The 23,288-nt window shown below is 56.4% G+C and overlaps 12 protein-coding genes across 12 annotated transcripts; 2 read left to right on the plus strand and 10 right to left on the minus strand.

Annotated features, from left to right (window-relative positions):
• Positions 1-322: 322 nt before the first annotated feature.
• Positions 323-1,732, minus strand: C8Q71DRAFT_733006 (Calcipressin). The gene is made up of 3 exons (XM_047922301.1): positions 1,254-1,732; positions 510-1,202; positions 323-462 (listed from the first exon to the last, which is right to left on the minus strand). The coding sequence occupies exons 1-2, from the start codon at positions 1,541-1,543 to the stop codon at positions 758-760; spliced, it is 735 nt and encodes a 244-aa protein (XP_047783520.1). The 5' UTR covers positions 1,544-1,732; the 3' UTR covers positions 323-462; positions 510-757.
• Positions 1,733-2,062: 330 nt separating this feature from the next.
• On the minus strand, positions 2,063-3,262 carry C8Q71DRAFT_204763 (DUF1014-domain-containing protein). Its single transcript, XM_047916993.1, has 6 exons — positions 2,975-3,262; positions 2,525-2,920; positions 2,403-2,465; positions 2,318-2,347; positions 2,225-2,265; positions 2,063-2,172 (listed from the first exon to the last, which is right to left on the minus strand). Exons 1-6 carry the CDS (start codon positions 3,068-3,070, stop codon positions 2,070-2,072), a joined length of 729 nt encoding a protein of 242 aa, XP_047783521.1. The 5' UTR covers positions 3,071-3,262; the 3' UTR covers positions 2,063-2,069.
• A 557-nt stretch (positions 3,263-3,819) lies between these two features.
• Positions 3,820-4,667, plus strand: C8Q71DRAFT_733013 (uncharacterized protein). Its single transcript, XM_047922302.1, has 3 exons — positions 3,820-4,084; positions 4,146-4,306; positions 4,365-4,667. The coding sequence occupies exons 1-3, from the start codon at positions 3,843-3,845 to the stop codon at positions 4,478-4,480; spliced, it is 519 nt and encodes a 172-aa protein (XP_047783522.1). The 5' UTR covers positions 3,820-3,842; the 3' UTR covers positions 4,481-4,667.
• A 395-nt stretch (positions 4,668-5,062) lies between these two features.
• On the minus strand, positions 5,063-7,212 carry C8Q71DRAFT_204793 (fatty acid desaturase-domain-containing protein). Its single transcript, XM_047916994.1, has 10 exons — positions 7,021-7,212; positions 6,762-6,974; positions 6,661-6,712; positions 6,544-6,597; positions 6,239-6,479; positions 6,124-6,177; positions 5,906-6,065; positions 5,656-5,846; positions 5,474-5,599; positions 5,063-5,413 (listed from the first exon to the last, which is right to left on the minus strand). Exons 1-10 carry the CDS (start codon positions 7,089-7,091, stop codon positions 5,304-5,306), a joined length of 1,272 nt encoding a protein of 423 aa, XP_047783523.1. The 5' UTR covers positions 7,092-7,212; the 3' UTR covers positions 5,063-5,303.
• A 2,528-nt stretch (positions 7,213-9,740) lies between these two features.
• C8Q71DRAFT_733033 (alpha-1,3-mannosyltransferase ALG2) lies at positions 9,741-11,632 on the plus strand. Its single transcript, XM_047922303.1, has 6 exons — positions 9,741-9,904; positions 9,960-10,076; positions 10,130-10,462; positions 10,512-10,680; positions 10,737-10,882; positions 10,937-11,632. Exons 1-6 carry the CDS (start codon positions 9,856-9,858, stop codon positions 11,566-11,568), a joined length of 1,446 nt encoding a protein of 481 aa, XP_047783524.1. The 5' UTR covers positions 9,741-9,855; the 3' UTR covers positions 11,569-11,632.
• A 134-nt stretch (positions 11,633-11,766) lies between these two features.
• C8Q71DRAFT_204936 (uncharacterized protein) lies at positions 11,767-13,746 on the minus strand. Its single transcript, XM_047916997.1, has 3 exons — positions 13,625-13,746; positions 12,758-13,523; positions 11,767-12,701 (listed from the first exon to the last, which is right to left on the minus strand). The coding sequence occupies exons 2-3, from the start codon at positions 13,467-13,469 to the stop codon at positions 11,965-11,967; spliced, it is 1,449 nt and encodes a 482-aa protein (XP_047783525.1). The 5' UTR covers positions 13,470-13,523; positions 13,625-13,746; the 3' UTR covers positions 11,767-11,964.
• Positions 13,747-14,076: 330 nt separating this feature from the next.
• On the minus strand, positions 14,077-16,119 carry C8Q71DRAFT_845114 (uncharacterized protein). Its single transcript, XM_047926602.1, has 3 exons — positions 15,185-16,119; positions 14,219-15,118; positions 14,077-14,170 (listed from the first exon to the last, which is right to left on the minus strand). Exons 1-2 carry the CDS (start codon positions 16,112-16,114, stop codon positions 14,408-14,410), a joined length of 1,641 nt encoding a protein of 546 aa, XP_047783526.1. The 5' UTR covers positions 16,115-16,119; the 3' UTR covers positions 14,077-14,170; positions 14,219-14,407.
• Positions 16,120-16,398: 279 nt separating this feature from the next.
• On the minus strand, positions 16,399-17,146 carry C8Q71DRAFT_204911 (uncharacterized protein). The gene has a single exon (XM_047916996.1). The coding sequence runs from the start codon at positions 17,000-17,002 to the stop codon at positions 16,571-16,573; it is 432 nt and encodes a 143-aa protein (XP_047783527.1). The 5' UTR covers positions 17,003-17,146; the 3' UTR covers positions 16,399-16,570.
• C8Q71DRAFT_204902 (uncharacterized protein) lies at positions 17,066-19,730 on the minus strand. Its single transcript, XM_047916995.1, has 3 exons — positions 19,485-19,730; positions 19,182-19,431; positions 17,066-19,125 (listed from the first exon to the last, which is right to left on the minus strand). Exons 1-3 carry the CDS (start codon positions 19,586-19,588, stop codon positions 17,125-17,127), a joined length of 2,355 nt encoding a protein of 784 aa, XP_047783528.1. The 5' UTR covers positions 19,589-19,730; the 3' UTR covers positions 17,066-17,124.
• On the minus strand, positions 19,649-20,202 carry C8Q71DRAFT_733044 (uncharacterized protein). The gene is made up of 2 exons (XM_047922304.1): positions 19,829-20,202; positions 19,649-19,769 (listed from the first exon to the last, which is right to left on the minus strand). Exons 1-2 carry the CDS (start codon positions 19,942-19,944, stop codon positions 19,715-19,717), a joined length of 171 nt encoding a protein of 56 aa, XP_047783529.1. The 5' UTR covers positions 19,945-20,202; the 3' UTR covers positions 19,649-19,714.
• A 1,274-nt stretch (positions 20,203-21,476) lies between these two features.
• C8Q71DRAFT_204998 (uncharacterized protein) lies at positions 21,477-22,156 on the minus strand. The gene has a single exon (XM_047916998.1). It carries the CDS (start codon positions 21,931-21,933, stop codon positions 21,592-21,594), a length of 342 nt encoding a protein of 113 aa, XP_047783530.1. The 5' UTR covers positions 21,934-22,156; the 3' UTR covers positions 21,477-21,591.
• A 182-nt stretch (positions 22,157-22,338) lies between these two features.
• C8Q71DRAFT_733051 (uncharacterized protein) lies at positions 22,339-22,878 on the minus strand. The gene is made up of 3 exons (XM_047922305.1): positions 22,763-22,878; positions 22,594-22,705; positions 22,339-22,476 (listed from the first exon to the last, which is right to left on the minus strand). The coding sequence occupies exons 1-3, from the start codon at positions 22,833-22,835 to the stop codon at positions 22,416-22,418; spliced, it is 246 nt and encodes an 81-aa protein (XP_047783531.1). The 5' UTR covers positions 22,836-22,878; the 3' UTR covers positions 22,339-22,415.
• Positions 22,879-23,288: the final 410 nt, after the last annotated feature.

Genomic DNA, 23,288 nt, shown 5'->3' on the forward strand with positions numbered 1-23,288 from the left:
TCTTCTCGACCCTGCACGAATCGGAACAGTGCATGTAAGTACGTAGGACTCAGGAGCTCGCTGGCTCACCAGCACTATGTGCCAGGGGCCTCCACCTAGGTGCGGCGCACCTGCTCGGGACGTGATTGCGCTATGGTTGCACACTCGTCGCAAGTTCCACGATGCCGACATACTCATACACTGCAACGGGATGATACAATCTCCACGGGGAACCTTCTATTACCTGGGTATGTAAGTACACAGTCCATGAGTGTATATAGTACATATGCAATTGAACATAGAGCGGGCAGGTCAGGGCGTCAATGAACCAAGCATGGCGTCGTCTGTAGAGTAGCCATAGAAGTCCTGCAGAAAGTGTGAACGTCAGCATCGTCATCGAGACTGTCGGATCACAACGGGAATAAGTTCAGAAGGATATTTTGGCAATAATGGTGTTTTCTCCATTTGGGAGTCAGAACAGGTCTGATTGGTTCTCATCTCGTAAGTAAAGATGGCAGAAGAATACTCACTGTCATGTAGAAGGAGGCCAAACGAGCGGCGACCAGATGGAGAACCTATGCGAAAGGAACGTCAGCTGAAGGCACACACGATACGGCAAATGGAGAGCATAGGAATTCAGAGAAAAGGCAATATGAGTTGTCCGCTTTATCCTAGGGGATGTAGGTACAGGTCTGTAAAAGGTATCATCATGATACGAAGCATGGACTTCCGCGAGAAAGCATTGCAGCATAGGCGGACCGTCCGACTCACCAGCTCTTCAAGCACGAATCGAGGGGGGCAATGCCGTCGGCACAGGCTTCCACCTTGTCCGCGCCGGTGCGGTCTCCCCATACACCCAGTCCTCTTCGGGCTCCTCCTGTACCTGGCCGCCTTCACCCCCACTACAGTCTTCCACATACACGCTGATTCCGACGCCGTCTTCATCCGGCTCAATCAGCACTTCCGGGCCATGTCCTCTATGCCGACTTTCCTCCTGCACTTGCAGCTTCTTCAGCGCGACAATAAGGTCGTCTGCAAGTGGCGTGGGGTTAGGCGGTTCCTCCCGGATGGGCTCCCAGCCGACGGGAGGTGAGCCCGGAGGAGAGATGAGGAAGTTCTTCTCGTGTTCTGGCGGGCGGAGGTACATGTTGCCCTCGCCGCTGCCCGAAGGTGTCAAGATTGTCGTCGAATCAGCGCGGAACACTCTAAGAACTACTGCTGGGCTAAACATTGTGAGTGCATGTTCGGATCGATCGACAAGAGATGGTACTCACCTGCTCTGTGTCGCGCCAACGATGAGATGGTCGCAGCTCTCCTTCGCATGCTCCGCGTCGTCCTCTGAGTGGTAGACTATGATGATCCTGTAGAAAGATTTCAAGGGTGCCCATGCGTAGACAGGTCCATACGTGGCGAAGTGGTGACGCAGCGCATCCAGCACGACTGGCTCAAAGAATGTCGCAGGTAGCTGCGTGATCACCAACGTATTCGTGCGCCGTGGTGTGGGCGGGCCAGAGTTACTCGTGAGGGACGGAGGTGAAGAGCGCGCTGGAGGTGTGGAGTTCATGGTTGATGGTAGGTGGTGAAGCTGAAGAGCAAGGGCAGTGTCGTGGAGGAGAGCGTGTGAGGGGGGTCGTGACGAAGAGCATGGATCGCAGAGGATTTAATGCAAAAAGATGTCGCTTATGTAATCCACACCTGGGTTGTGGCGTTAGCTGCCAGTGCCACTGCGGCGCCTGCCAGTGGCTGAGAACAGGCTGAATCAAGCTGACTGTACTGTGCGATGCGATGAGACCCTCACGGCTTCGAAACGTATTACAGAAACAATAGAATGGACAAAGGAAGCCAGGCGCAGCCATGCACTCGCCGCGCGGAATGATGATGTACTGCTATATCGGAGTCCGAGTCGTCTTGGATGTCACTTCTCGAAATGTTGCGCAGACTCCGATACAGTGGGACTCGTGTTGTACACAGCGATGTTACACGTTATACATTCATGCGTCAAATATATCCTTCGCCATGTATGCCAAGCCCTGTGCCGACCCGTTCGCGCATTTCCAGCGCAGCGGGGCACCATAAGTATAGCGAGGTAATCAGGGTGACCTGAGCCTGCTCTCGACTGCGGCATTCTTCTTCTTGAGTGCCTCGACTTTCTCATCCTTTGAGGCATCGAATGACACCGTGACTTGGTTGAAGCTGGAATCCTGCGGTCAACAATAAGCGGAGGTTAAAATACATAGCGACACACGGGTTTTCGGGCGACTTCTGGAATTGCTTGTAGAGGAGTTCCTGTAGACAACGCGATCAGATCTGTGTGCATAATATATCCTCAAAATCGTACATGGTACTGTTGTAGACGCAATCCCGGATGCTGCAATGCGATGCTGTGAGCAGATTCGAACAGTCATTCCAAGACGGAGACATACTTCGGCTCGGGCAATTGGTAGCTCACGCTCCTTGTAAGCTTCAAACGCTGCTTTGAACCTCCTCTGCGGAAGAAGTGAAGAATGAATACGGTCCTTGGCACGGATCTAGCTATAGGGCGTACCTCCGGATGCTGTTCCAGTCCTGCCGCACGCTGACCGACGCTAGCCTTGTCCATCTTCGCCGTCACAACATCAAGGAGATCGAGTGCGTTATCAAGGCCGGTTGCGGCGAACGACTCGGGCTCTGGCGACGCCTCCTTCTCCTTCTCCTTCCCTGGCTCAGCACCAAGCACGCCTCCAGCGGCGATTGCACCCGGTCCTGCAGGCTTGACTGCCTTGGCGGCCTTCTTCGCCCCGGCCTTTGGTGCAATCTTCTTCTGCGGCGCGGAAGCCTCTTCCTCTGCTAGGAGTCTCGCGATCTCTGCCTTCCGAGCCAATTCTGCCAGCCGTTTGGCCTCCTTGTCCTCACCCTTCTTTGCCTTAGAGCCATCTGACCACTTCTCTGCCTCCTTGCGCTCCTGCATGACGCATTGTCAATTGTGATTGTATGGTGAGCGCAGCATGGAACGCACCTTGTCAGCTTCAGCTGCCTGCTGCTTCTTCGCCTCGTTCTCGGCTTTCTTGGCCTTGCCGGACTCTTTCTTTGCGTTTCCTCCTTTCGGAGCCATTGTTCAGCGATATGCTAGAGCTGAAAGTAGATTAAAAGAGTAGTCCAAGCCGATGGTCGATGTCTGTGTGTGCTGTGCGCAGATGAAAGCAAGTAACAAGTGTGCTGCATTACGTGCACGATCGAGCACATTGATCGCTCAGCGTCCGTAGAGATCTAATCTAATCTTTCTTACAGTCCACCAGAGTCTTTGCCGAGTTCCTAAAGCCAATTCCTCTCAACAGCACAAATCTCCAGGTCTTCGAATATCTGCATGGCTGTTCCACCGCTTTCTGGCTGTATCTGCTATTTCATGACACAGCCCTAGCATACGAATCAGTCATGCGATCTAGCAATCGATATGCAGGCGCCACTGCCTCGAGCCCACTGCGGGAATGACCACGGACCTACCGCCTTAAGGCCTTGCCCAACTTCTTCTGACTCGAGTCCGACCAGCTATTCTCTCCTGCGTTAAGAAACGGCGGGACGCCTCAAGCACTTGACCGTCTCATTCCCCGGAACAACGGCTTACGTGCAGAGCTTGCCGGACAAGACTAGTATCAGAGATGAGCGCACACGATTGGGTCGCAGTTCCCAAATGGTCCCCGGGCAACTCTTGTGCGTACAGCGGCGAATACTTTCAGTTCTCAGATCCTTAAGTAGCTTGCCCTACAGTTGGACCAGTTCTCACTCAGCAAGACCTCTATCTCCTCGAGAATGTCTCACTCGAGCTACACCCTATCCTAGCAGGAGAGCAGGGTAGCTTCCAGCTCTCGTTCAATCTGTCTACAGGTATGTCTATTTCTAGTGGTTCGTTTTTGGACTTCACGGATACGACGTCTCTACTAGGTCAGACGGGTGGGTTCAACTTCGAATCCCGCGACCGCGATCTCCCATTTACCGCCAAAGACGAGCCCGCCACCCTCCCCCGCGTCGATAGCCTCATCATTATCACGGAGATCAGCCCATGGTGCACCGTCGTGAAGAACTCCACGGGAGTCACCCTCAACGACGTCTGCACGACACTCTGGAGAGAGTGCGTCTTCGAATAGCCGTTAAGTCTTCGAGCAAAGTACTGATCGCGAACTGCTACGTAGGTACTCGGAAACGATGGTGACGGATGAAGAGCTCAGCAAGCTCCACGTCCGAAATCAGGATGCTATCAAGCGGTACGCGGCCTCTGGAGGTGCGGCCAACAGCGGATGGTCTGCGTACTACTCCGCACAACCCAACGCGCCTCAGCGATTGCGCAGAGCAGGTACATGTCCTGAGAAATCTGTACAGCCCCAATGTTTCCGCTCACGTTCTCGTGCTAGACTGGCTCCGAGAATTTGTTTACTTCAAGGACATGTCTCGGAAAGACCACTACGCGAAGCAAAGGCTAGGCTATGCGGCCTCGAATATCTTCGTGCTCAGTCTCTCCCAGTATTAAGCCTCGTGGCGCAGGGCCTCGCCTCCGCAGCACCCCTGTACACACACACGTTCCCATCTCCACGTTGTCGGGTTTCTCAGACATCTTGTTTACATCTTCATTGTACGGATATCGCATGTGTAATAGTTTCTCGGTTCGCAACTTGTAACCTACTGGCGTTGTGGATGGAAGGACTCAGTGAGAACAATATGCCTGAAGGAAATTCCGCTGGTCAAGCCTTGCAGTGCGGCTCATTTACGGCCCGAGTACATAATCTATGTCACTGTACGTATACTCCATGATGTGGCACACGTACTTGCTGGGCGTCATGCATGGAGAATGTACGGTCGTGGGTATCCCTAATACGACCGTCCTCCTCCCCTCCAAAGGGGCGTATTTGCGGTCTGCCTATGGGAGACTAGTGGGTATCAGGACACGTCGACGACGATAGAGCGCCCTCATGTTGTTGTCAGTCTCACAGACTGTCCGAGTTCGTAAGATACGCTCGCTCCGGTGGCAGTGGATCATTTACAAATCACGCAAGACGAAGCAATGATCTGGCCTAAGTCGGGCGACCGCCATTTGCGTCGAGTTGACCAGCGATGGGAGAGAATGAAGATGCATATAGTCAATTGCTACTGAACATATCTCCACGATGATCGTTAATAATAGTACACAGGAAACACACACAGAGACCTTCTATTCTATAAACCCTCACGGGAGAAAGGAATTTCTCACATCGCTGTGAGAAGACCTGCCTCGTGTTCACTTGGCTCACAGGAACGGACGCCACAATGCCCTTGTCGTACAGCTACCGCCCTTCTGCGTGGACGAGCTCGCGCTGTCAAAAGGTGTCCTGCTGGGCAAGGGGGCTGTCCGAAGTCTGCGCGCGGAAGGGGGTAGCAGGTCGGACCCTCGCTTGCCCCTTGCGGTCCCGGTAGAACAGGACGTCGCCTAGCCAGGCCGATGTGAGCACCTTTCGCAGCAGATAATGGACGGCTCGCGGGCACTTACCTTCGTCCTCGACGAACTGACAATCGTTGTAGCTTTCCCAGAGCGCCTGGAAGACCGGCCTATCAGAGTAGCGGTAATGGTCGCCTATGAATGTCTTCAAATATCCGGTCGCCTCGGCGCCGTTGTCTGATTGCGTTCATGAGGTCAGTACTTCTCATGATACGGAATATCAAGGCACTGACAGAAAGGCAACATAGGGAAGAAGTGATGGATGACATGGAAGTGGGCGACATCGTGGAGGAAGAATCGGCCCTGCCAGCCGAGGAAGTTGCGGTCTACTGTCGCTGCAGCGCCCCGCTGGAAGTTCCACTGGCTGTTGCGATAGTGAGGGAGTTCCATATCAGTGTGATGAAGGTAGGTGATCATGATGAACCTGTCAACAAAAGAGTCACTGACTGAGCCGCCGTATCGCGAATTTCACGTTGTACGAACCAGTGAGTGACCAGAAGCCATGGGATGCCGTAGAATTTGACCACTTCTGACGCACCCCACCTCCTACTCGCCTCCGTGACGACCCAGACCATGAATGCAATCCCAATATTCGACAATATCACGGCATCACGCTGGCGTTGCGTGAACAGCACAGATTTCGCTGCAGATATCAAGTTAGCTGTCTGGCGCAACCTGGCGTACCAATCGCGGTGACTCACGGTCGAAGTGGTTGGTCCATTTCGGGTAACCTTTCTGACCGGATACGTTGAAGACTAATTGACAGGTTGGCTTGTCATTCGCTCGCGGACGTCAATCATCAGATCCGAGACTCACGCAGATACGCGGGGAACGCGAGCACCTGCTGGCGAACAAGCATGAAGAGCGTATAGATGGGCGTGTCCCCAAGATAGTCTTCGTAGTCGAACGCGACGTCGCCCTCCTTCGGGATGCCCAGGTCGGAGCGCGTCTTGGGGACGTACACCTCGTCACGTTCCATCGACGCGTGGTTGCTGTGATGGCGGTGGTGCGAGATCTGCCAGCTGAAGTATGGTGTCCAGAGGAGCGTGTGTGTTATCTATGAACGTTGCCGTGGTAAGCTGACAGTCATTCATTCATCTTCATGGCAGAGGCACGCTCACAAATCCGACTATGTCGCACACGCGCTTGCTAGCGGAGAACGCGCCATGACCACACTGCAAATAGCGCCATATAGAGTGAGTTCGATGATGTAAACTCAGTTAAGGATCGGCACTTACTTCATGACCAATGACCCAGACGCCAGTGAAGATGAGTCCCTGAAACCACCAGCTTCGGACATATGAGGCCTCGTGCCCGCGCAGAATTTGAGCACACATACTACACGGCCCATGCGCACCAACGCGCAGTTTCCGCCGCGTGGGGTGTGAGGTACTGCAACATTGCTTCGCTTCGGAAGGTGGGATCGATATGGAGAGCGACCCTCCACACAACCGCTGCCATGGCCAAGTCGCGGGCCAAGTACAGCAAGCCCTTCCACGTCTTCCGCACGTGGAAATGGGCAGGGATAGCTGCGCGAATCTCGCTCAAAGTCCTGGGAAGCGATGAGCATCGGTACCGTACGCACGCAGACTACTTACCATGGCATGGGAGTGAACTCCGGGAGATGGTCTTCGGAGTAGACTTGTTTCGCTTCCGTCGGTGAAGTCATGGCGATGTTGAAGGTAGTGGTGCGCGGACGCGAAGAAAATAGAAAGGAAGGCCCTGCTTATGACTGCGGGAGCAGAGACACAAGGGAGCGACGACTACGTGTCGCTCATTTTATCCTTGGACCGATAATCCGCCCGGATACACTCACTGCACTATACAAGACAAACAGCATCTGACTTCTCGGGTCAGCGATTACCAAGCAGGCCAGACGTCGACATATCAATCACAAGAAGTCTGGTGCGGTCAGGCATGGGCTGCAGCCAGGGTTGGCGTTTGTGCCAGGATGTCGAGATTCACGTCACTGTCGGAAATGACCGTGGCGGGAGACTTGACGGATATCGTAGGTATCCATTCCGAGGTTCCGAGAGGTTTGAATTGTGTTGGCCGCGAATATTCCCGAGAGGGCCTATAGCGCATGCCGAGAAACCCTGTAATTGCGTATCGCGCAAGTACTCCAAGGTCGAGTGTTCCTCTGCGGCACAAACTCAAACTGCCAATGGGGCAATCTGACATGATTGAGCGGCATCCACGCTGATTGCTATTAGAACATTGTCAGCGGTGGGAATACGCCTGGAGAGAGAAGCCGAGGTTATACCCCTGTGCTTCACGAGGAAGAACAACCAGTCTTCGAGAGAAGGACTGCTTAACGCACGTGGGCTTCCATCTCCTTGAACGAACCTAGGCTAGCTCGTACTTCAGAAGTGGACAATGTTCCGGTAGAATTGTCGGAAACCCGTTGCCTGTCGAGCGCAGTAGTTTAGGTTTGCGACAGAAGCTCTAGTCAATTATGAGCTCTCACTGTCGTTGGCCAAATCACCCACGATATTGCAGTGTCAGCAATCACTTGACATGGTGTAGAACAAAGGGCTCGACTACCTACCGCCGGCGTTGCATCGCGGTCCTCACTTGATTTGGTTGTTCTTACCCCGTGTTCGGGCCGAGCGTTCGCGGGGCAAGGTAGGTGGTAACCTGTGGTAGCTTCGGTGGCAGACATACGTCGAGGATCACGACTGCAATGTACGAGCATTACTACTCCTGAACAATCAGGTTGTAGCGGGGACACGCCCTGCTTGCGGACAAATTCGATGTGGAGGGTGAGAACAACCTCGGATATGACCTAAGACTGTTTGGAGGTGAGCAGAACGTTGAGACAGCTCCGGGTGCAGGCGAGGACGATACCTAGGCTGATCGTGGTGGTAAGCCCATTTGCTACAGTGACGCCTGTGTGGTCACAGCGATCGATCAGTTTCTGCTCATGGAACGATCAGGCCGCACCCATACATTCAGTAATCCCGCTCTTCTGTGAGACGCTGTGCGGACCTGCAGCGTCCAGGACGTTCCTCATCAGTCAAATAGCTACTTATCACCAGAATGCGAAGACTTCGTTCCAGCGGAACGTGTAGGCGGTGCCGATTTGCCGGTCGATATCTGTACGCGCCGCAAGAGGGTGGGTATGACCAAAGTATGAACGTATACATGGAACTGGTCCTTGAGGATGAACAAGGTGAGCGTCCCGCATTGCCCTCGGATCAATAATACACTGTACCAATCAGTATTCGCCGATTACCCTTTCTACCCCCGTTGTTTGGGATTCTGAACATCGAACAAAGTTGTTCATGCCGAATGGGCATAGACATGACGAGACAGAACATCCCATATAATTGAATGCCGAGCGTAGGATTTGGCCCAATTGAGTGTGTCGGTCTTGCGGTCCCATGATGAGATGGAACCGTAAAACGAGCGGCGACCAGAACTGAGGATCGGCGTGGAGGGTACAAATTCCTTGTAGACAGGCTCAGACAAGAGCCCAACGTACTCCGCCTGTATACATTGTTTGGAAAGGGATCGAGAAATGTGAGATTAAGCTTGGAAGCTCGCAAACTGACGACTCACTTTTGACCTCAGTCGAGTGTAGTATGGACCTGCTAGCGAGAACCGATGAGCTAGGTCTGCGCGTTGAAACAAACATGTACCACGGCTTCAACTGTAGAAAATGTTAGTGCATCGCGGAGCAGGTTTACTCATTCTGGGTCGCGGCATTGTCACTTCGCCGAATATGCCGATGCAGTTTGTGCGGTCTATACGACACGGGACTTCGACTCAACAACGAGGGTCGTTGTAAGTACCGCGGATTCTTGTTATCTACGCGTCTGTTAGTCACCATAGAGTTGAGTTCCGTTGATGAAGAGAATGGGGATTGCTGGACGTCTTCCCCTTCAGCATATGATGTACAACGCTCACGCCAGCAGGGCAGGGCGGCTGTCGCGGATAGGACGCACAGATATGAACCCTACTAGCTCAATCACGTCTTAAGAACGAGATGTTGGAGACCAGTCGGAGTAAAAGAGTACGCACTTGGAACGTTTTGCCCCGCTCACGAATCCATACTGAAGCACATTCGACACGGCTGTCTGACCACGAGTCTTCGGAGGTAACTCAATCATACCGTAACCGTGCGCCTGCCCCTCTAAATCTGTCAGCAGCATGCATTGCAGAACAGAAAATTGAGGGTCACTAGTCCAGGGTAGACCGTAGGATGGGTTCCCGATTCAATAGTTCATGATCGCTGTGGACAGCTGGTGGACGGTGCCGGTGAGCAAGCGCCTATCGCGCACCGTATGCTGGGCGCCAAAATTGTCTAAGACACGTCAACAACTCGAGGCAGGTGACCGTGTCCTACGCTTCCTCCCACTCGCCGACGAGGCAACTGTACAGTCTGTACTAGACTCACGCTAACTTGACCTTCAAAGACTTGACATACAGATATGTCGGCGAAGCTACGCGTTGCGTTTGTTCATCCTGATTTGGGCATAGGTACGTAGGTTTATGTCGTGTCTAACCGGAGACAGATCTCACAAACTCCATGCAGGCGGCGCGGAGCGACTTGTAGTTGACGCTGCCCTGGGCTTGCAGAAACTCGGACACGAAGTCGACGTATACACGTCACACCATGATCCGAACCATTGTTTCGACGAAACACGCGACGGTACGGGACTCGCGGCGTCTCATGTTGTTTTGGTCTTATCGTGCTTTCTCCAGGTACCCTGAAGGTTCACAACATTACACCACCCTTCCCTCGCTCGTTCAAAGGAAAATTCCACATACTCTTCTCTCATGCTCGTCAACTGCACCTTACCAAACACCTACTCCGACCGACCACACCAAAGTATGACGTCTACTTCGTCGACCAGTTGTCAACGTGTGTCCCGCTGCTGCGTGCTCTGGGTCGGACACGAGTGGTATTCTATTGTCACTTCCCTGACAAGCTTCTTGCCGACGGCGAATTCGTGGAAGGGAAGGGGAGACGAAGAGGAAGTCTGCTGAAGCGCGTATACCGCATGCCCATGGATCGGCTCGAGGAGTTCACAACCAGTTAGTTCCATCATTCAGCAGCTGGAGTACGCTAAATTTAGTCTCGCAGGACAAGCCGACGTGATACTGGCCAACTCAAAGTTTACCGCTCGTGTATTCAAGACACACTTCGCTTCTATCTCGTCAACGCCCAAGGTCGTATACCCTGGTATCAACTTGTCTGCGTACGAGGCAACCTCGTTTGACACCCAAGACAAAGACATCCTAGACGTTGCTTCGTACGTCCCCCACTGCGGCAGGACCATATACTGCACTGAGACGCGCCGAAGAGTAGAGACCACCCAACGCTACTCTCGCTGAATAGATTCGAGCGGAAGAAGAACGCTGCCTTGGCTGTCGATGCATTCGCGCTGCTCCGGAAGAAGCTCACAGATAGCGAGTCTGCTCAGCCTTCTAACCAGATGCGGCTAGTCGTCGCAGGTAAGTTATCCGCTCTTCCCAGCTTCAACAGGCTCTAAGCTGATCCCGTACCAGGCGGCTACGACCCGCGCCTCGAGGACAACATGATGACCCTCGTCGCGCTCATCGACCGCGCCAAAGCGCATTCACTCTCCTTCAACATCATCACGCCCTCCACGTCACGCATCAACATCCCGCCCTTCGACACCACCCCCAGCGCGCCCGACGTCCTCTTCCTCCTCAACTTCACCACCGCGCAGCGCTCCGCCCTCCTCTCCGCGCCCTCGACGCTCGCCCTCCTCTACACGCCGACGAACGAGCACTTCGGGATCGGGCCCGTCGAGGCGATGGTCTGCGGCCTGCCCGTGCTCGCGTGCAACACCGGCGGCCCGACGGAGAGCGTCGTCGACAGCCCGCCAGAGGAGCGCACCGGCTGGCTGCGCCCGCCCGAGCCCGACGTCTGGGCGGAGGCGTTGACGGAGATCGCGGGCCTCTCGGTGGAGGAGAGGCAGGCGTTGGCCGCGCGCGCGAAGAAGCGGGCGACGGACTACTTCGGGATGGAGGCCATGGCGACGGGACTGGAGAGCGCGCTGAAGGACGCGGCGGCGATGGGCCCCGTTGTGCTGGACTCTTCGTTGCTGATGCTCTTCTGGGCGTTCCTTGCTGTGCTTGTTGCGTTCGCAGTGCGGTTATTCTCAGTATCTTGATCGACATGTACGGCCGTAATCGCACTCGATGTGCACACCTAATGTCATCCACGTTGCAATTAGGAGAACAGTCTCATACGCAAGAAAACTAAACTAGGATTGCTATGGTACAGTCAGCTACATTTTGGAGGGGACCGGGACGACGATATGCGATACAAGAGCGTTTTTGCAAGACGATAGCCGAGAGACGGTACAGAGAGCGAGGTATCCAGCAGTCGGGATATCGTACAGTAGCGCATTGGGTTCCAAAGAAAAGCAAGCCAAAGCAAAGCCTATGGGCGTGAAGAGTAGAAATAACGTAGCTTGCAAGGAAAGGTATCTACAACGAAGATGAAAAGGGTCGTGTGGGACATACACCGAGCGTGATCGATCCAGCGGTGTGCAAAAAGGGCATCCTCAGTCGTCGTCTTCTTCTGGCTGTTCGCTGGCCACTCGCGAGGTAGCGACGGACGTCGCCCTGGATGTCGCGCGCGATCTCCTGCGGCTCCTGCTGCGCCTCGACTCCGACTCCGCCTCCCTCCGCTCATGCTCCTCGATCTCCTGCTCCGACATCGGGTAGCGGCGCATTGTCTTCAACTCATACACGCACGGCAACAGGCCGCCGCAGAGCTCCCTGATGCGCTGCTCGTTCGCGACGCACCCGCCGTACATCGTGTCCTGGCCGAGCCAGTCGAAGCGGAGGAGTGTCTGGGGGAGGCGGCCGCCGGGCACGCCCTGCGCGGTCGAACGGTTGTGGTAGTACGCCTCAGAGAGCACGCGCTTCTGCGCGTCCGACGCGCTGGAGTACTGCGTCTGCGTCAAGCGGCCGTTCATGAACCCGGAGATCGCCTCGATGACGTCCCCGCATGTCACGCCCGCCTCCATGTTCGCCGCAGTGACTTCGATCGGCGAGGGCACCGCGCGCGACACGATCCGCAGCGAGGTGACGCGCGGCCAGGTGGCGGGCGCGCTCCGCCCGCTGGACCACGAGCGGTGGGCGGGGTCGCAGGAGCGCTGACACTGCGCGGTGGAGAAGAGCATGTTCCATTTGATGAAGTCGTGGCTGCCTTCTTCAGGCGGTGGCATGAGCAGTGGATTCAGCTCTGGCCGCGCCCTGACCTTCTTCACCATGACGGGAGTCAAGACAGGGCCATCTGCGCGATCGAGTGTATCAGAGGTGGTGGTGCATCTCAGTTGCCAGATCGCTCACAATGTGGTCCCTCCGCAAACTTGTCGACCTTGTCGAACTGGTTGGCGTACATTGGTGGCACACGCGCGCTCGGCGGTGCCGATGCAGCACTAGGCGGCGGGGCAGGCGCGGCCTGTGGCGGGAGACCTCCAGCTCCCTGATGGGCGAACGGCGTACCTGGCCAGCCCGTTGGCATAACAAACGGCGTCGCCATAGGCATCCCCATCCCCATCATACTCCACATCGCTGGATGCATGCCGGGAGGTGGTCCCCCATATCCCGGTGGTCCTCCGTATCCCGGAGGCGGCCCCCCATATCCGGGAGGCGGTCCTCCATATCCAGGCAGTGGTTGCTGGAACGCACTGTAAGCCGTCCCTGGTGCTGATTGTGGTGGAAATGACTGCGTCTGAGCACCTGGCGAGCCTGCTTGCATGTACGGGGAGGGGGCGGCGGAGGCACTTGTAGGAAAGCCGGTCCAGTCGGCGGAAAAGCCTCCGCTGCCGACAGGCGCGACCGGGGAGTTTGGTGCCTGCTGTGACGGTAGGGCGACGGGAGGTATGAAGTAGGATCCGGGCGCGCCCACCATATGTGGACCCACAAAGACGGGGAATTGATGCGGGGAGGCCCAGGGAGGCATGGCCTGCGGGCTGTGGGGGGAGAGGGTCGGGACGGTGGGAGGCTGTCTTGGGGAACGGGAACCAGGAGCGGGTGGAATTACGGGCGTATACTGCATGCTCGATTCGTCACGAGATGAGCTGTAAGAGGCAGTTGTGTGGGCGGGAAGACCCTGGCTGTCACGGCGGTCCCAGTCCGGAGTCGTGTACGGCGGCGCGACGATCCCAGAATTGGCCGAAGGCACAATAGGGCGATACCCGACGATACACGCACCGTGCTGGCGGTCTCTGGTCAACACCTACGTCGTCCTCAGCCTTGCGCGGATGACTCGAGCAGAGACGGTTTGAGGCTGTGAGATGAGGCCGATGCGTAGATCCGTGCCCCCGAAGCGTATAGGACCACCACGCGTTTGCGGTGCACCCTCAAAGCCCGACAAAAGGATATCGTCGTGCTTCCGTACCCTGGGCCCAAGACTGAAGTGGGTGAGAAGGAGAGATCGCTGGGAGTGGAGGGCGCGGGTTCATCTCAGTCACTCTCCTCAATTAGCAGTCTCGCGCTCAGGAGCGCTGAGATCAATAAATCAGTGCGCGCGGGAGACCCCGATACACCCATCGGGCGCGCTCAAACGCATGAGCGAGGACTGACTTACGTTCTTGTCTGAACCTTGGATGCAGGCGACATAGATATATAGCAGTGAACGCCATGAAAGCAGCCTTCGTGGGTAGTGGGAGATCGCAACTCAAGAGCAGATCGAGCCTGCAAGCAGATGCGGGCAATAACATTGACCGCCTCAAGCTCTTCCGGGGTCTTGCCAAGTCGGTATGTCATTGACATCACGCAATACTTATGGCACTTACGGACTTGTAGTGGCACGACTCACAAAAGTGTGGGCCTCCCGGCAACACACCGAATGTCTTAAGCAACGATGGACATTGAGAAGTTGCTAAACCAAGCATACTGGTCCTTCGGACTAGCGTACTCCTGTTCATGGCCCCCAAAGAAAGTGCTACACAGCCATCAGTATCCTGGGACCTGCACAACCCGATGGAGTTATGCTCACCTAAAGAACAACCCTGTGAAACCGACTGGCTCGGTCTGTTGCACCTCCGCGACCCCAAATAGACTTTCCCCCTTAGTTGTAACCGCGGTGGGGTAGGCAACAGCTGTACTCGTCTCGAATGCGGTGATGAACTGCACCAAGGGAGCAGGCTCCGTTTTGCTGAGGCTTGTGGTCGTGGATGTACTTTGAACCGTCGTCGTATTCGGCAGTAAGGTCGGCAGCAGCTCGACAGGTGTAGTCGGGTCAGCCGCGGGTATCGTATGTCCTTGAACGAGAATCGCAGTTGAAGAGAGCCAATCCGGGACCACATTGTCATAGTCGTCGCGTGACACCAGGAAGTTGCTCTCGGGCCACAAGGCGATACGTAGGGGGCCACCGAGTAGCCCACCGAGGAGACCACCAGAGTTTGATCCCGAAGAGCCACCATCGCCATTGTTGGTTCCAGATCCACCAGTTTTGGCGGCCGCAACAGCGTCGCGATAGAATACATCAGACCGATCAATGACCGGCTTGCCGTTGACCTCAAGGAGGAACCCGCCGTCCTGTTCACCGGGCGTATTCAAAATCACCGTCTGCCGGACCCGAGTCCAATTGCCAGCAGCAAAATAGAACGAGCCTCGGCCGACCGAGAGACCATACGCAGCATCGCAAACGGATTGTGGCGGAGTCGAACAGAGAGCCTTCGTTTGCTTGTCCTTCGGTGCGTACTGAGACACCGGGTCCGAGGTAAGTAAGTACGGCAACCAAGGCGCACAACGGCCGCAACGACATACCAGATATAATTCGCCCGCGCCGCCTGCTCGCCACATGAGCCGAGTGCTAAAGCAAGTCACAGCAGCGTCGCCTCCCGAGCAGCCTACCTTGCCACCATAGATACCCGGGAGTTTCCCACCCTGGACCCAATCAAAGTCAATCGGAAAGAACACGTTGTACTCCAGGGCGACGCCCCGCGACCCCGCGAGATCCAGCGGCGTCGCGTAGAAGTCCGCGCCGCCCTCTGGCGTGTCCGGATTGCCAGGATCGATCGAGTCCTGTGGGTAGAACAGCTGCATCACCGCGGTCCCGGGCTGGCTTTGCGGCTCGTCCGAGGAGGGAGCGGAGCCATTTCCCGATGCAGCGTCTGCCAGGAAGACGGGCGTAGAGAAGCTAGGGTCCACCGGGACACCGGGCAGGATTTGCAGGTTCTTCTGTCCCGAGGGGAAGTAGGTGATGTTGAACGCAGTTAGGTTCGTCATTTGCGCGGGCGCGGTCCACGCCGTCTGGAAGGCGGCGGGCGGGGGCATCGGCGAGATGGTCACCACGTCGGTCACAGTTACGGGCGCCGCAGGCGCGGTCACGGTGACAGGAGGTTCTGTCAATGTCGCTGTCAGTGTATCTGTCGCGATGTCCGTGACTGTCGTCGGGTTCGGTATTGTTATCGGTATAACAAGAGGCTCCGTCGACGGGGTAGGACTAGCCGAAAGAGGAGACGGCAGGGGAAAGTCTGGGGGCGCCAGGAGGAGGGACGTAACAGAAGCGACGGCCTCGAGGACGGCGGAGCCTGTCGCGACTGTCGCCGACGCGTCGAGGATAGACGGTGTGACCACGTCGGTCACCCAGACGATCTCTGTGGCGGACGGCTGCCCGACGGAATCTTGTGCGTCGGCGAGCAAGGCATACGAGACATACGCGAGATATAGTCTCATGAGCAGTAGGCATGCCATGGCTGAGAGGACAAACCTTGCAGTAATGCGAGCGAGGATCCTTGATATATTGCGATTTAGTCTGCGTTCATGGTCTCATCTCAAATGAAACGCAATGTTTCGCCGACAGTTGTGCCTTCATGTCTGGCAGGCAACGCGCAAACGGTGGAGTGTATCATGGCCCTGCGACATAGGATGTCAATGCACGCGGCTTTCAACACTTACTGCCAAAGCAAAGAAATTTTCAGTATGAGAACCAGCGACTGTATGCAAGAAGAACCACCCACTTGTTGATATCTTGCACACGGCCGTAAGGGGCAGTTTTGAAATGAACTAGCGGACAGTATTGAGACAGTGTCACATTCTTCGCGCTTAACAAGCATATGGCCTAGTCAGATTCTCCTGATATATTGCGCTTCCGCGCTGAGAATTTCAGAGCTCGCTGCGGCTTGGGGCAACATCGGGCATAGAAGCCGTTCAGCGTTTCCCAGGTGCGGTCGTGCATGAGCCCCCGAATCCATGGCGTTCCAGACGGGTCGGCGATGGCGACATGCAGGGTCTGCTCGTTGGCTGACAATAGCAGACACGAAGCGGCTGACGTGGCCGAGCGCCATGCTGCAAATAATCAATTAATTGTCCTCCACGGAACTGTAATGAAGTACAATGCACATGCTCTAGTAGAGAGCAAAGCATACGAACACACCCAACATTCAGAGCATACAGTACTCGAGGCCATAGCGCACGTTTTTGCCCAAGGACCAGACACCTGTGGCGCGTTGTGAGCACCAAAATAGCAGATGCATTTGAGATCGCAACACACCAATGCATCGTTGCCGAGCTGCAGCCACGACCACCTCTACGAGCAGCAAGAACGACCCTGGGCACCACTCGAGCAACCGACGCAACCATCTTGACATATTAGTACAACGGTACATAGCGAAAGCAACGGGATACGAGGAGACGAGGAGCGAGAATCATGATATGGAGATACGGAGAATGCGAGACATTATGGATCAGAGGAGGCGACGTCTTCAAAAGTTGAACAAGTTCATGTTGTTGTTGGGCACGCGAATGACGTTCGCATTCGGGTCCATGCCGCCGTACTGCATCGTCGGGACAGGCGCGTTCGGGATGTCGTAGTACATATTCGGAGCAAACATCTTCTCCTCGTGGATGTTCACTTGACTTTGGTACTCATGGTGGGCCCACCCAGTCGATTCGGGCGGGGTGGTGGCCTGCGGGCTCAGAGCGTAATGCGGGACGTGCGCCGCCAGGTCGGGGCTCGACGGGTTGCTCGACTCCGGGGAGGAGGCCCCAGGCGACAGCGCGGGCGGCGAGTGCGGCGAATGCGACGAGTGCGTATGGCCCGAGTCGGACGGCGGGTTCCTCGGGTACGCCTGCTGCTGCTGCTGCTGCTGCTGTTGCTGCTGCCAAGTGTACATCGGCATCGGCTCCGAATATCCATTCGCCTCGTACGTCGACCCAGTCTGCGAAAGCACCGTCGCGCGGGTGCTGCTAGAAGACGACAGAGACGAGCTCGCGCGCGTGGGCGACGACGCAGTGGTGTTCCAGCCGCGCAGCGCGAACGGCGCCTCGGCGCCCTCGTACGTCTCGGCCTGGTTGAACGCGTCGAAGTCGGGGAGCTCTCTGTGCGGGTACGTCATGCCGTTCACCAGCTGCAAGATCTCCTGCTTCTCGCGCGTCACCTCCGGCGTCGGGTTCGCGAGCAGGTCGCTCTCGAACAGCGGCGCAAGCGTGCCCAGGATGGTGACCGCGCCGTCCGCGATGCCCGGCAGGCAGCAGTCCGGCTTGAACAACGTGATAGCCTTCTTGATCTGGCCCTGGTACAGGTGCGAACGCGTCTGCGCGGGGTTGATGATGATCTGCAGCGAGAAGAACATTGCGACCGAGAATGTCTGGCAGGGACCCCAGATGAAGTGACCCGGCGTGTTCGAGTCGTGCGCCTGCGCCATCAGACCGATGAGGTCAGACGCGCAGTGGATGGCGATGTCGAGGCTCATCGGCAGGAGGATGTTCGGGCGATGGAGAGTGAAACGAATATAGTTGTACAACCCGCGCAAGATGGTGCTCTGAACTGCAAGACGGCGGACAGCCGGCATTGGGCTGATGAGATTGTCCGTCAGGCTGCGGTCATCCTGGAAGACCTCCTTCGGAAGCTCGTCGAACCAGTCTGTGAGCAGCTTGTCCCGCTCCTGCAAGATGGGCAGGGTGACCTTGATGTTCGCCATCGCCTCGTCCGAAGTCGCCGCGGAGACATACATGAGCTTGAATAGGGCAATGTTCGGCAGGTAACGCCTGTCTTCGCCAGCAGAGTTCGGGTTGTGCGCGGGTAGCTTGACGTCAAAGTGTTCCGAGGAGATGCGGATAGGGCGTCCCAAAGAGAACGCGTGCCAACGCTCAACGAGCATAAGGTTCCACCACGCCCAGCGACGGCGCTCAGCGAGCTCAACCGGCAAGACATTCTGAGGGTCCCGGTGAAGCCCCATAGCAGTGGTGATGGTCAGCAGCTCTCCGCATAGGATCCAGACCTCCTCGCGGCGCTTCTCCGAGAAAATGAGGTAGTGCGTCTGCGCCAAGACGAGCTCGACAAGATCCAACGTGTACGTCCTGTGCATCGGGGTAATCTCGCGGTGACGCTCGAGAAGGTCGCAGGACACCTTGAAGTAGGTGTGTCCCAATTCGATCGGTCCGCCGCGGAGAAGGGAGAAGAGAGAATGATCGAGGGGAAGATACCGGATAGTGATAGCGATAACGGCACAAACAGTGGCGAGCTCGACGCGGGTCATGGACTGACCATTTCGGAACCGCCGCCATGCGTCGCGGATGGTCTGCTCGTGAACGAAGCGGTAGATCCAGTTGCAATACTCGAAGTAATGGTTGATCAGGTATTCCACGGTGTTGTGGTCCGGCAACTGGGCGACAAGATCTGTGTCGTGGTGGCGCACGTCGAGGACGGGCATATACGCCGACATGTAGCCCGGAAGGCCTTGCGAGGATCGCCCGCCGACGAACTACGAAACATAGATAACTTGAGCAACACGCCAAAGCCAGAGACGATATGACAAACCTGATTGACAGCAAATGCATCGGTGGTAGGGCCCAAGAACAGTCCAGACGTATTTTGGACTGCCTGAGCAGACGGCGCATCAAAGGTAACGGGAGCATTGGTAAAGTCCATTTGGTTCTCCTGGGTGGCAGCGCGGAGCGAGGCCACTGCAGGATGAGAAGCGCCCTCCTTTCCTTGTTTCAGCGCGCGCTCCAGGGTCTCCAGCTTTTGTCGGACCTGTGCGACTTCGTTCAACAGATCGACGTCGTTCCTATGATCGTTGTTGAGCTCAACTGGGCCAGAAGAGGGCATGAGTGCACTTACTGTGCACTAGGCACTGCGTTGCTGAACAAGCAAGATTGCTCGACCTGAATGTCAACCGGCTCGGGCTCAGGATCGCTGGCAGGCTCGGTTTCAAAAGTCTCCATGGTTTCTCCCTGAGGCCCAACGAAACGCCATTGACCGCCGCCACCATACCCTTCGTCTTCGTAGCGGCAAGAGGTTTCGCTCTCTACAAATCAGGCGACACGTGTCGTCAGTTTCAATATGAGGCATCACAGCGACGATGACGGCGTACTTCGCAGCTGGCAGGATGAGCAAGGCCGCTTCCTGCAAGTCAATGGCTCGGTTAGCGAGTTTGGCGGAGAAAAGAAGCCGCGACAACGTACCTATCGCACTTGAGCTTGTTCTTGCGGCAGGGCCCGCAGTTGAGGACTCTGCGCGCCCGCTGGGCCTGCTTACCGCCGCCGTTCTGTTGGGCATTGAAAGACCCCTCGTCCATCATGGTGGTAGAGGGATGAGTTGTTAGAGAGTCAAGGTCTTCGCGCCGGGACCGATAAGTGCGCGGGGAGGTCGCGTATATGGACGAAGTGGGCGCGATGTCTGATGATGCACCTGTGCCACAGCGCTGACACAGCTTTGTGGTGGATATGGCGAGAGCGGTGTGCACTGGACGAGTTAGTGGCCGCGCTCGCGTGTTGCTGGGCTGAGGAAGATGGGTTCAGCACTCGTCGAGGACGCCACACCAGATGGGAGGTGTGAGAGAGCTGTGCGCCTCGGTCGGTTGGGGTTTGTATATATTTGTAAGCCCGACTAAAGCCTCCTAAGTACATACTATATTAAGCTTCCGCGCACCCAAACACGCTCCCCGCGGACGGTCCCCCGCACCATCGCGATTGCCAAAACGGTTTAGCCCTCCCGATCCCAAACACGTCCTCGATATGCCTCCGCTGCCTCTGTCTCCGCCACCCGCCGCCCACAACCCCCCGCGCTCGCAGCAGCCGGCGAGGGAGTTAGCCCGGTCATCGCGCTGCTGAACTCTATTGCCCAGCTATTGCCCACTCCGCGTGCCATGGCGGCCTCTGGGGCGCCTCCCGTGTGGCTGGTAGGGAACGCGTGTCGCTTACGGCGCTTTTGCGCTTCCGCGAAAGGCACACGTTCCCCTGCCGCCGCTTGCACCCCGGCATCCTCTAGCCTGTGGACGGATTCGCTCCTTCTGCTCAGCTGCATCGCTGCGACTGACCGCATGGACAGATGCGGCTCTACTTCACGACAATCTGTATTACTAGTAGCCTGCGTATACTAACCACAACACCCATGTATCGCGCCACAGTTCGACCACCGTTCGCTACGCATCCACAGAGAACATGTTCCAGACAACCCCTGCTCTCCCGATGCAGACTCGGATCTCCTGCGGCGGAGGGATCCAATGAAGCCGCATCAGGGATTCGCCGAGGAGGCACCAGCGCCAGACGCACATCTCTCATGTCAACAGCAGACAGTAGTAAGTAACCGGCGGCACAACGCACGTCGTTCGCGCACAGAGGAACAATACAGCTGTCACGGAGGGGTCCAGGTGTGGTTGGCTGCGCGTGCAGGCACAAATCAGAGCTGCGTCAATAACAAACCCACCACTAACGCGATCGTGTTCGGGGGCGTCACGACGTACGCGGTAGCTCCAGAACACCGTTCGGCTCAGCAGACGCTAGAGCGCGTCCACCGATGCACTCTGCGAGCGCCGGTGGCGAAGTTATCAGGAGGACGTTGCACACGACAAACCGGGCTGGAGGGCGCACCGGCACGGCACGGCGGATACAGAAGCACACGGGGCCGTGGCGCAAAGACCGGTAGTGGCCCGGTCACGGAAGTGGGCGATGATTATGAAGAAGACAAGAAGACAGCGGTCAACGGGGAAGGCTAATAATACGATAAGCTCGAGCCACACTCACTCTTCGAAGAAAGGCCGGCTGCGACTTCTCCTTCGTCGCCCCGATGAACAGCGGCAGCAGCACGGCCGGCGCGAGGATCATTCGTGACAGCACTGCGATGCAGACCGTCTTGCTCTCCCCCGACCGTCGTTTCCCACTCTCGTCCTGTCACCTCCCCACAGCGTCAGTGCTCGCCTAAAGAAACTCCGAGGCGACCGGATAACTTACCAGAGCCAGTGCGCGTTGAGTATTTGAATCTGACCCCGGGGATCGCGTTGGGTTGCAGTCAGGCAGGCGCGCGTCACTGTCACCGCCACGGTCGGGGATGCGTAGAAGTACGCGCCCGATATGACGAGCGTCAGCGGGATCGAGTCTAAGCAGTTGCCCGCCATGTCAAGCGCGCCTCGGATGCTCTCCATATGCGCGAGTGTCCGCTGGAGTGGGGGATACACGCGACCACGAGGGACGCTAGCGCCGCCCAAAGCGGCATCGTCATACATTCGCAGAAGACAGTCCACAGTTCGCGAAGACGATTGCCCCCACGACGACAGCGCGACCAGTGCCATATCGAGGACGTGGGCTCCGTGATCGGGCGCCGGAGGGGCGGACGGCAGGCTTCGTCGTCGAAGTTGTCGTTTGCGCCGTGGGGTGACGGAGTGGGCGCGTTAGCGTTGCAGCTGTGGCTCTAGTGAGAAGCTCGTCCTGCTTATGCGCCGTCGGGGGTGGTCACCAGGTTGTCGTCCGAGTTGCTCTCTGGCGGCTGCTCAGGATCTGGGTAGACAGTTTCCACAGGCTCTGGATAAGCTCAGACGAGGTTCCTCCGGCGACTTCGGGATCCACTTTCGATGGCAGGCGCACCATAGCTCCAGCGGACCTGTGAAAGAACCGCTCCGTTCAGCATCGGCGACGCGGACTTCTAGGCGGACGGCGGAGATTACCATCAATCCAAGCGTCGAATGGAGGACGAGGTATGTCAGCGCCCGGCCGAGCATCTCTCGCTGTCGTCGCCCGTGCCCCACTTCACCTCTGGCACGGTTATCACCAGGCTCTACATGAGGGCGATGGTCAGCGTGTTTGAGTTCATGAACCCTGCTGCGGTTGCGATGGCTCTGTGGAACCATGTCATGCGGGGTGACAATTGCATGCCATGTGCATCGCAGGGAATGTAGATCGAAACCGTCAGTTGTGTGGCATATGGGCGGCGATGTAATGTATAACGAGCGTACCTCTGATACGTCTCTATTCGCAGTGCCCATCCTAAAGATTGTACGCACGCCTTCGAAACAAGGGTAGTCATGACGAAGAAGATGGGTATAATCCATAGCTCGCGAAGCTGCACTGGGAATTGAGAAGTAAGCATGGGAGGCTCGCAGGTATGTCGCAAGACACACTCACATGGTGATAGGAAGAAGGCAACCTTGGGAAATAACAGCGCTGGCGTGAAGAATGATACGTTGACATGATTCATTCGCTAGATCTAGACAAATGTTATCAGCGACCCTCAGGCTACACCAAAGCTGTAGAAGTTTAAGACATGCGTGACAGTAGCAAATCGTCCGCCTAGACGTGGCCAACGAGGGCTGATGAAAGCGCACATCCACATCATCACAGTCAATCCCGCCACTTCCACAAGCACTGATACACGTCAGGCGGGATCTAATGCCTTTGCCTTCCCAGTGCTGTGGATTACAACGCGCGTCACTCTGAGTCGGGTGCTCCGCATTGGTTGGATCCACAGTAGACTCATCAGACACGCCTACATCTGCTGCTCCGACCATGAGTTCATTGTTAGGAGGACAGACCTTCTGCGTCAGTAAGTTGACTAAATACCGTTTCGAGCCAACTTTTGAAGATATACCCAGGCAAAGAGATCAGCACAACTTCAAAAACAGCCTGCGTCGGTGCGACAAAGTCAGCAGTG

Source organism: Rhodofomes roseus, assembly GCF_022264815.1.
Source record: "Rhodofomes roseus strain CIRM-BRFM 1785 chromosome Unknown C8Q71scaffold_2, whole genome shotgun sequence".
In the NCBI taxonomy this organism is placed as follows: Eukaryota; Fungi; Basidiomycota; class Agaricomycetes; order Polyporales; family Fomitopsidaceae; genus Rhodofomes; species Rhodofomes roseus.

Bases quoted from the DNA above. Each gene is read 5' to 3' on its own strand.
- C8Q71DRAFT_733006 (XM_047922301.1), bottom strand. From the start codon at position 1,543: ATGAACTCCACACCTCCAGCGCGCTCTTCACCTCCGTCCCTCACGAGT. The intron at 1,203-1,253 runs GTGAGTACCATC...CACAATGTTTAG, and splicing joins GTTGGCGCGACACAGAGCAG to CCCAGCAGTAGTTCTTAGAG.
- C8Q71DRAFT_204763 (XM_047916993.1), bottom strand. From the start codon at position 3,070: ATGGCTCCGAAAGGAGGAAACGCAAAGAAAGAGTCCGGCAAGGCCAAG. The intron at 2,466-2,524 runs GTACGCCCTATA...CTTCTTCCGCAG, and splicing joins GACTGGAACAGCATCCGGAG to AGGAGGTTCAAAGCAGCGTT. The intron at 2,266-2,317 runs GTACGATTTTGA...CGTTGTCTACAG, and splicing joins TGCGTCTACAACAGTACCAT to GAACTCCTCTACAAGCAATT.
- C8Q71DRAFT_733013 (XM_047922302.1), top strand. From the start codon at position 3,843: ATGTCTATTTCTAGTGGTTCGTTTTTGGACTTCACGGATACGACGTCT. The intron at 4,085-4,145 runs GTGCGTCTTCGA...ACTGCTACGTAG, and splicing joins TGCACGACACTCTGGAGAGA to GTACTCGGAAACGATGGTGA. The intron at 4,307-4,364 runs GTACATGTCCTG...TTCTCGTGCTAG, and splicing joins TCAGCGATTGCGCAGAGCAG to ACTGGCTCCGAGAATTTGTT.
- C8Q71DRAFT_204793 (XM_047916994.1), bottom strand. From the start codon at position 7,091: ATGACTTCACCGACGGAAGCGAAACAAGTCTACTCCGAAGACCATCTC. The intron at 6,480-6,543 runs GTGAGCGTGCCT...CAACGTTCATAG, and splicing joins TGTGCGACATAGTCGGATTT to ATAACACACACGCTCCTCTG. The intron at 6,066-6,123 runs GTGAGTCACCGC...TGATATCTGCAG, and splicing joins ATGGACCAACCACTTCGACC to CGAAATCTGTGCTGTTCACG.
- C8Q71DRAFT_733033 (XM_047922303.1), top strand. From the start codon at position 9,856: ATGTCGGCGAAGCTACGCGTTGCGTTTGTTCATCCTGATTTGGGCATA. The intron at 10,077-10,129 runs GTACGGGACTCG...TGCTTTCTCCAG, and splicing joins TTTCGACGAAACACGCGACG to GTACCCTGAAGGTTCACAAC. The intron at 10,681-10,736 runs GTACGTCCCCCA...GCCGAAGAGTAG, and splicing joins GACATCCTAGACGTTGCTTC to AGACCACCCAACGCTACTCT.
- C8Q71DRAFT_204936 (XM_047916997.1), bottom strand. From the start codon at position 13,469: ATGCAGTATACGCCCGTAATTCCACCCGCTCCTGGTTCCCGTTCCCCA. The intron at 12,702-12,757 runs GTGAGCGATCTG...TCGATCGCGCAG, and splicing joins GTTTGCGGAGGGACCACATT to ATGGCCCTGTCTTGACTCCC.
- C8Q71DRAFT_845114 (XM_047926602.1), bottom strand. From the start codon at position 16,114: ATGGCATGCCTACTGCTCATGAGACTATATCTCGCGTATGTCTCGTAT. The intron at 15,119-15,184 runs GTATGTCGTTGC...CCGGTGTCTCAG, and splicing joins GCGCGGGCGAATTATATCTG to TACGCACCGAAGGACAAGCA.
- C8Q71DRAFT_204911 (XM_047916996.1), bottom strand. From the start codon at position 17,002: ATGGTTGCGTCGGTTGCTCGAGTGGTGCCCAGGGTCGTTCTTGCTGCT.
- C8Q71DRAFT_204902 (XM_047916995.1), bottom strand. From the start codon at position 19,588: ATGGAGACTTTTGAAACCGAGCCTGCCAGCGATCCTGAGCCCGAGCCG. The intron at 19,432-19,484 runs GTAAGTGCACTC...CAACGATCATAG, and splicing joins AACGCAGTGCCTAGTGCACA to GAACGACGTCGATCTGTTGA. The intron at 19,126-19,181 runs GTTTGTCATATC...TATGTTTCGTAG, and splicing joins ATGCATTTGCTGTCAATCAG to TTCGTCGGCGGGCGATCCTC.
- C8Q71DRAFT_733044 (XM_047922304.1), bottom strand. From the start codon at position 19,944: ATGATGGACGAGGGGTCTTTCAATGCCCAACAGAACGGCGGCGGTAAG. The intron at 19,770-19,828 runs GTACGTTGTCGC...ATTGACTTGCAG, and splicing joins AACAAGCTCAAGTGCGATAG to GAAGCGGCCTTGCTCATCCT.
- C8Q71DRAFT_204998 (XM_047916998.1), bottom strand. From the start codon at position 21,933: ATGGCACTGGTCGCGCTGTCGTCGTGGGGGCAATCGTCTTCGCGAACT.
- C8Q71DRAFT_733051 (XM_047922305.1), bottom strand. From the start codon at position 22,835: ATGAATCATGTCAACGTATCATTCTTCACGCCAGCGCTGTTATTTCCC. The intron at 22,706-22,762 runs GTGAGTGTGTCT...CTCAATTCCCAG, and splicing joins TGCCTTCTTCCTATCACCAT to TGCAGCTTCGCGAGCTATGG. The intron at 22,477-22,593 runs GTACGCTCGTTA...ATGGTTCCACAG, and splicing joins CGAATAGAGACGTATCAGAG to AGCCATCGCAACCGCAGCAG.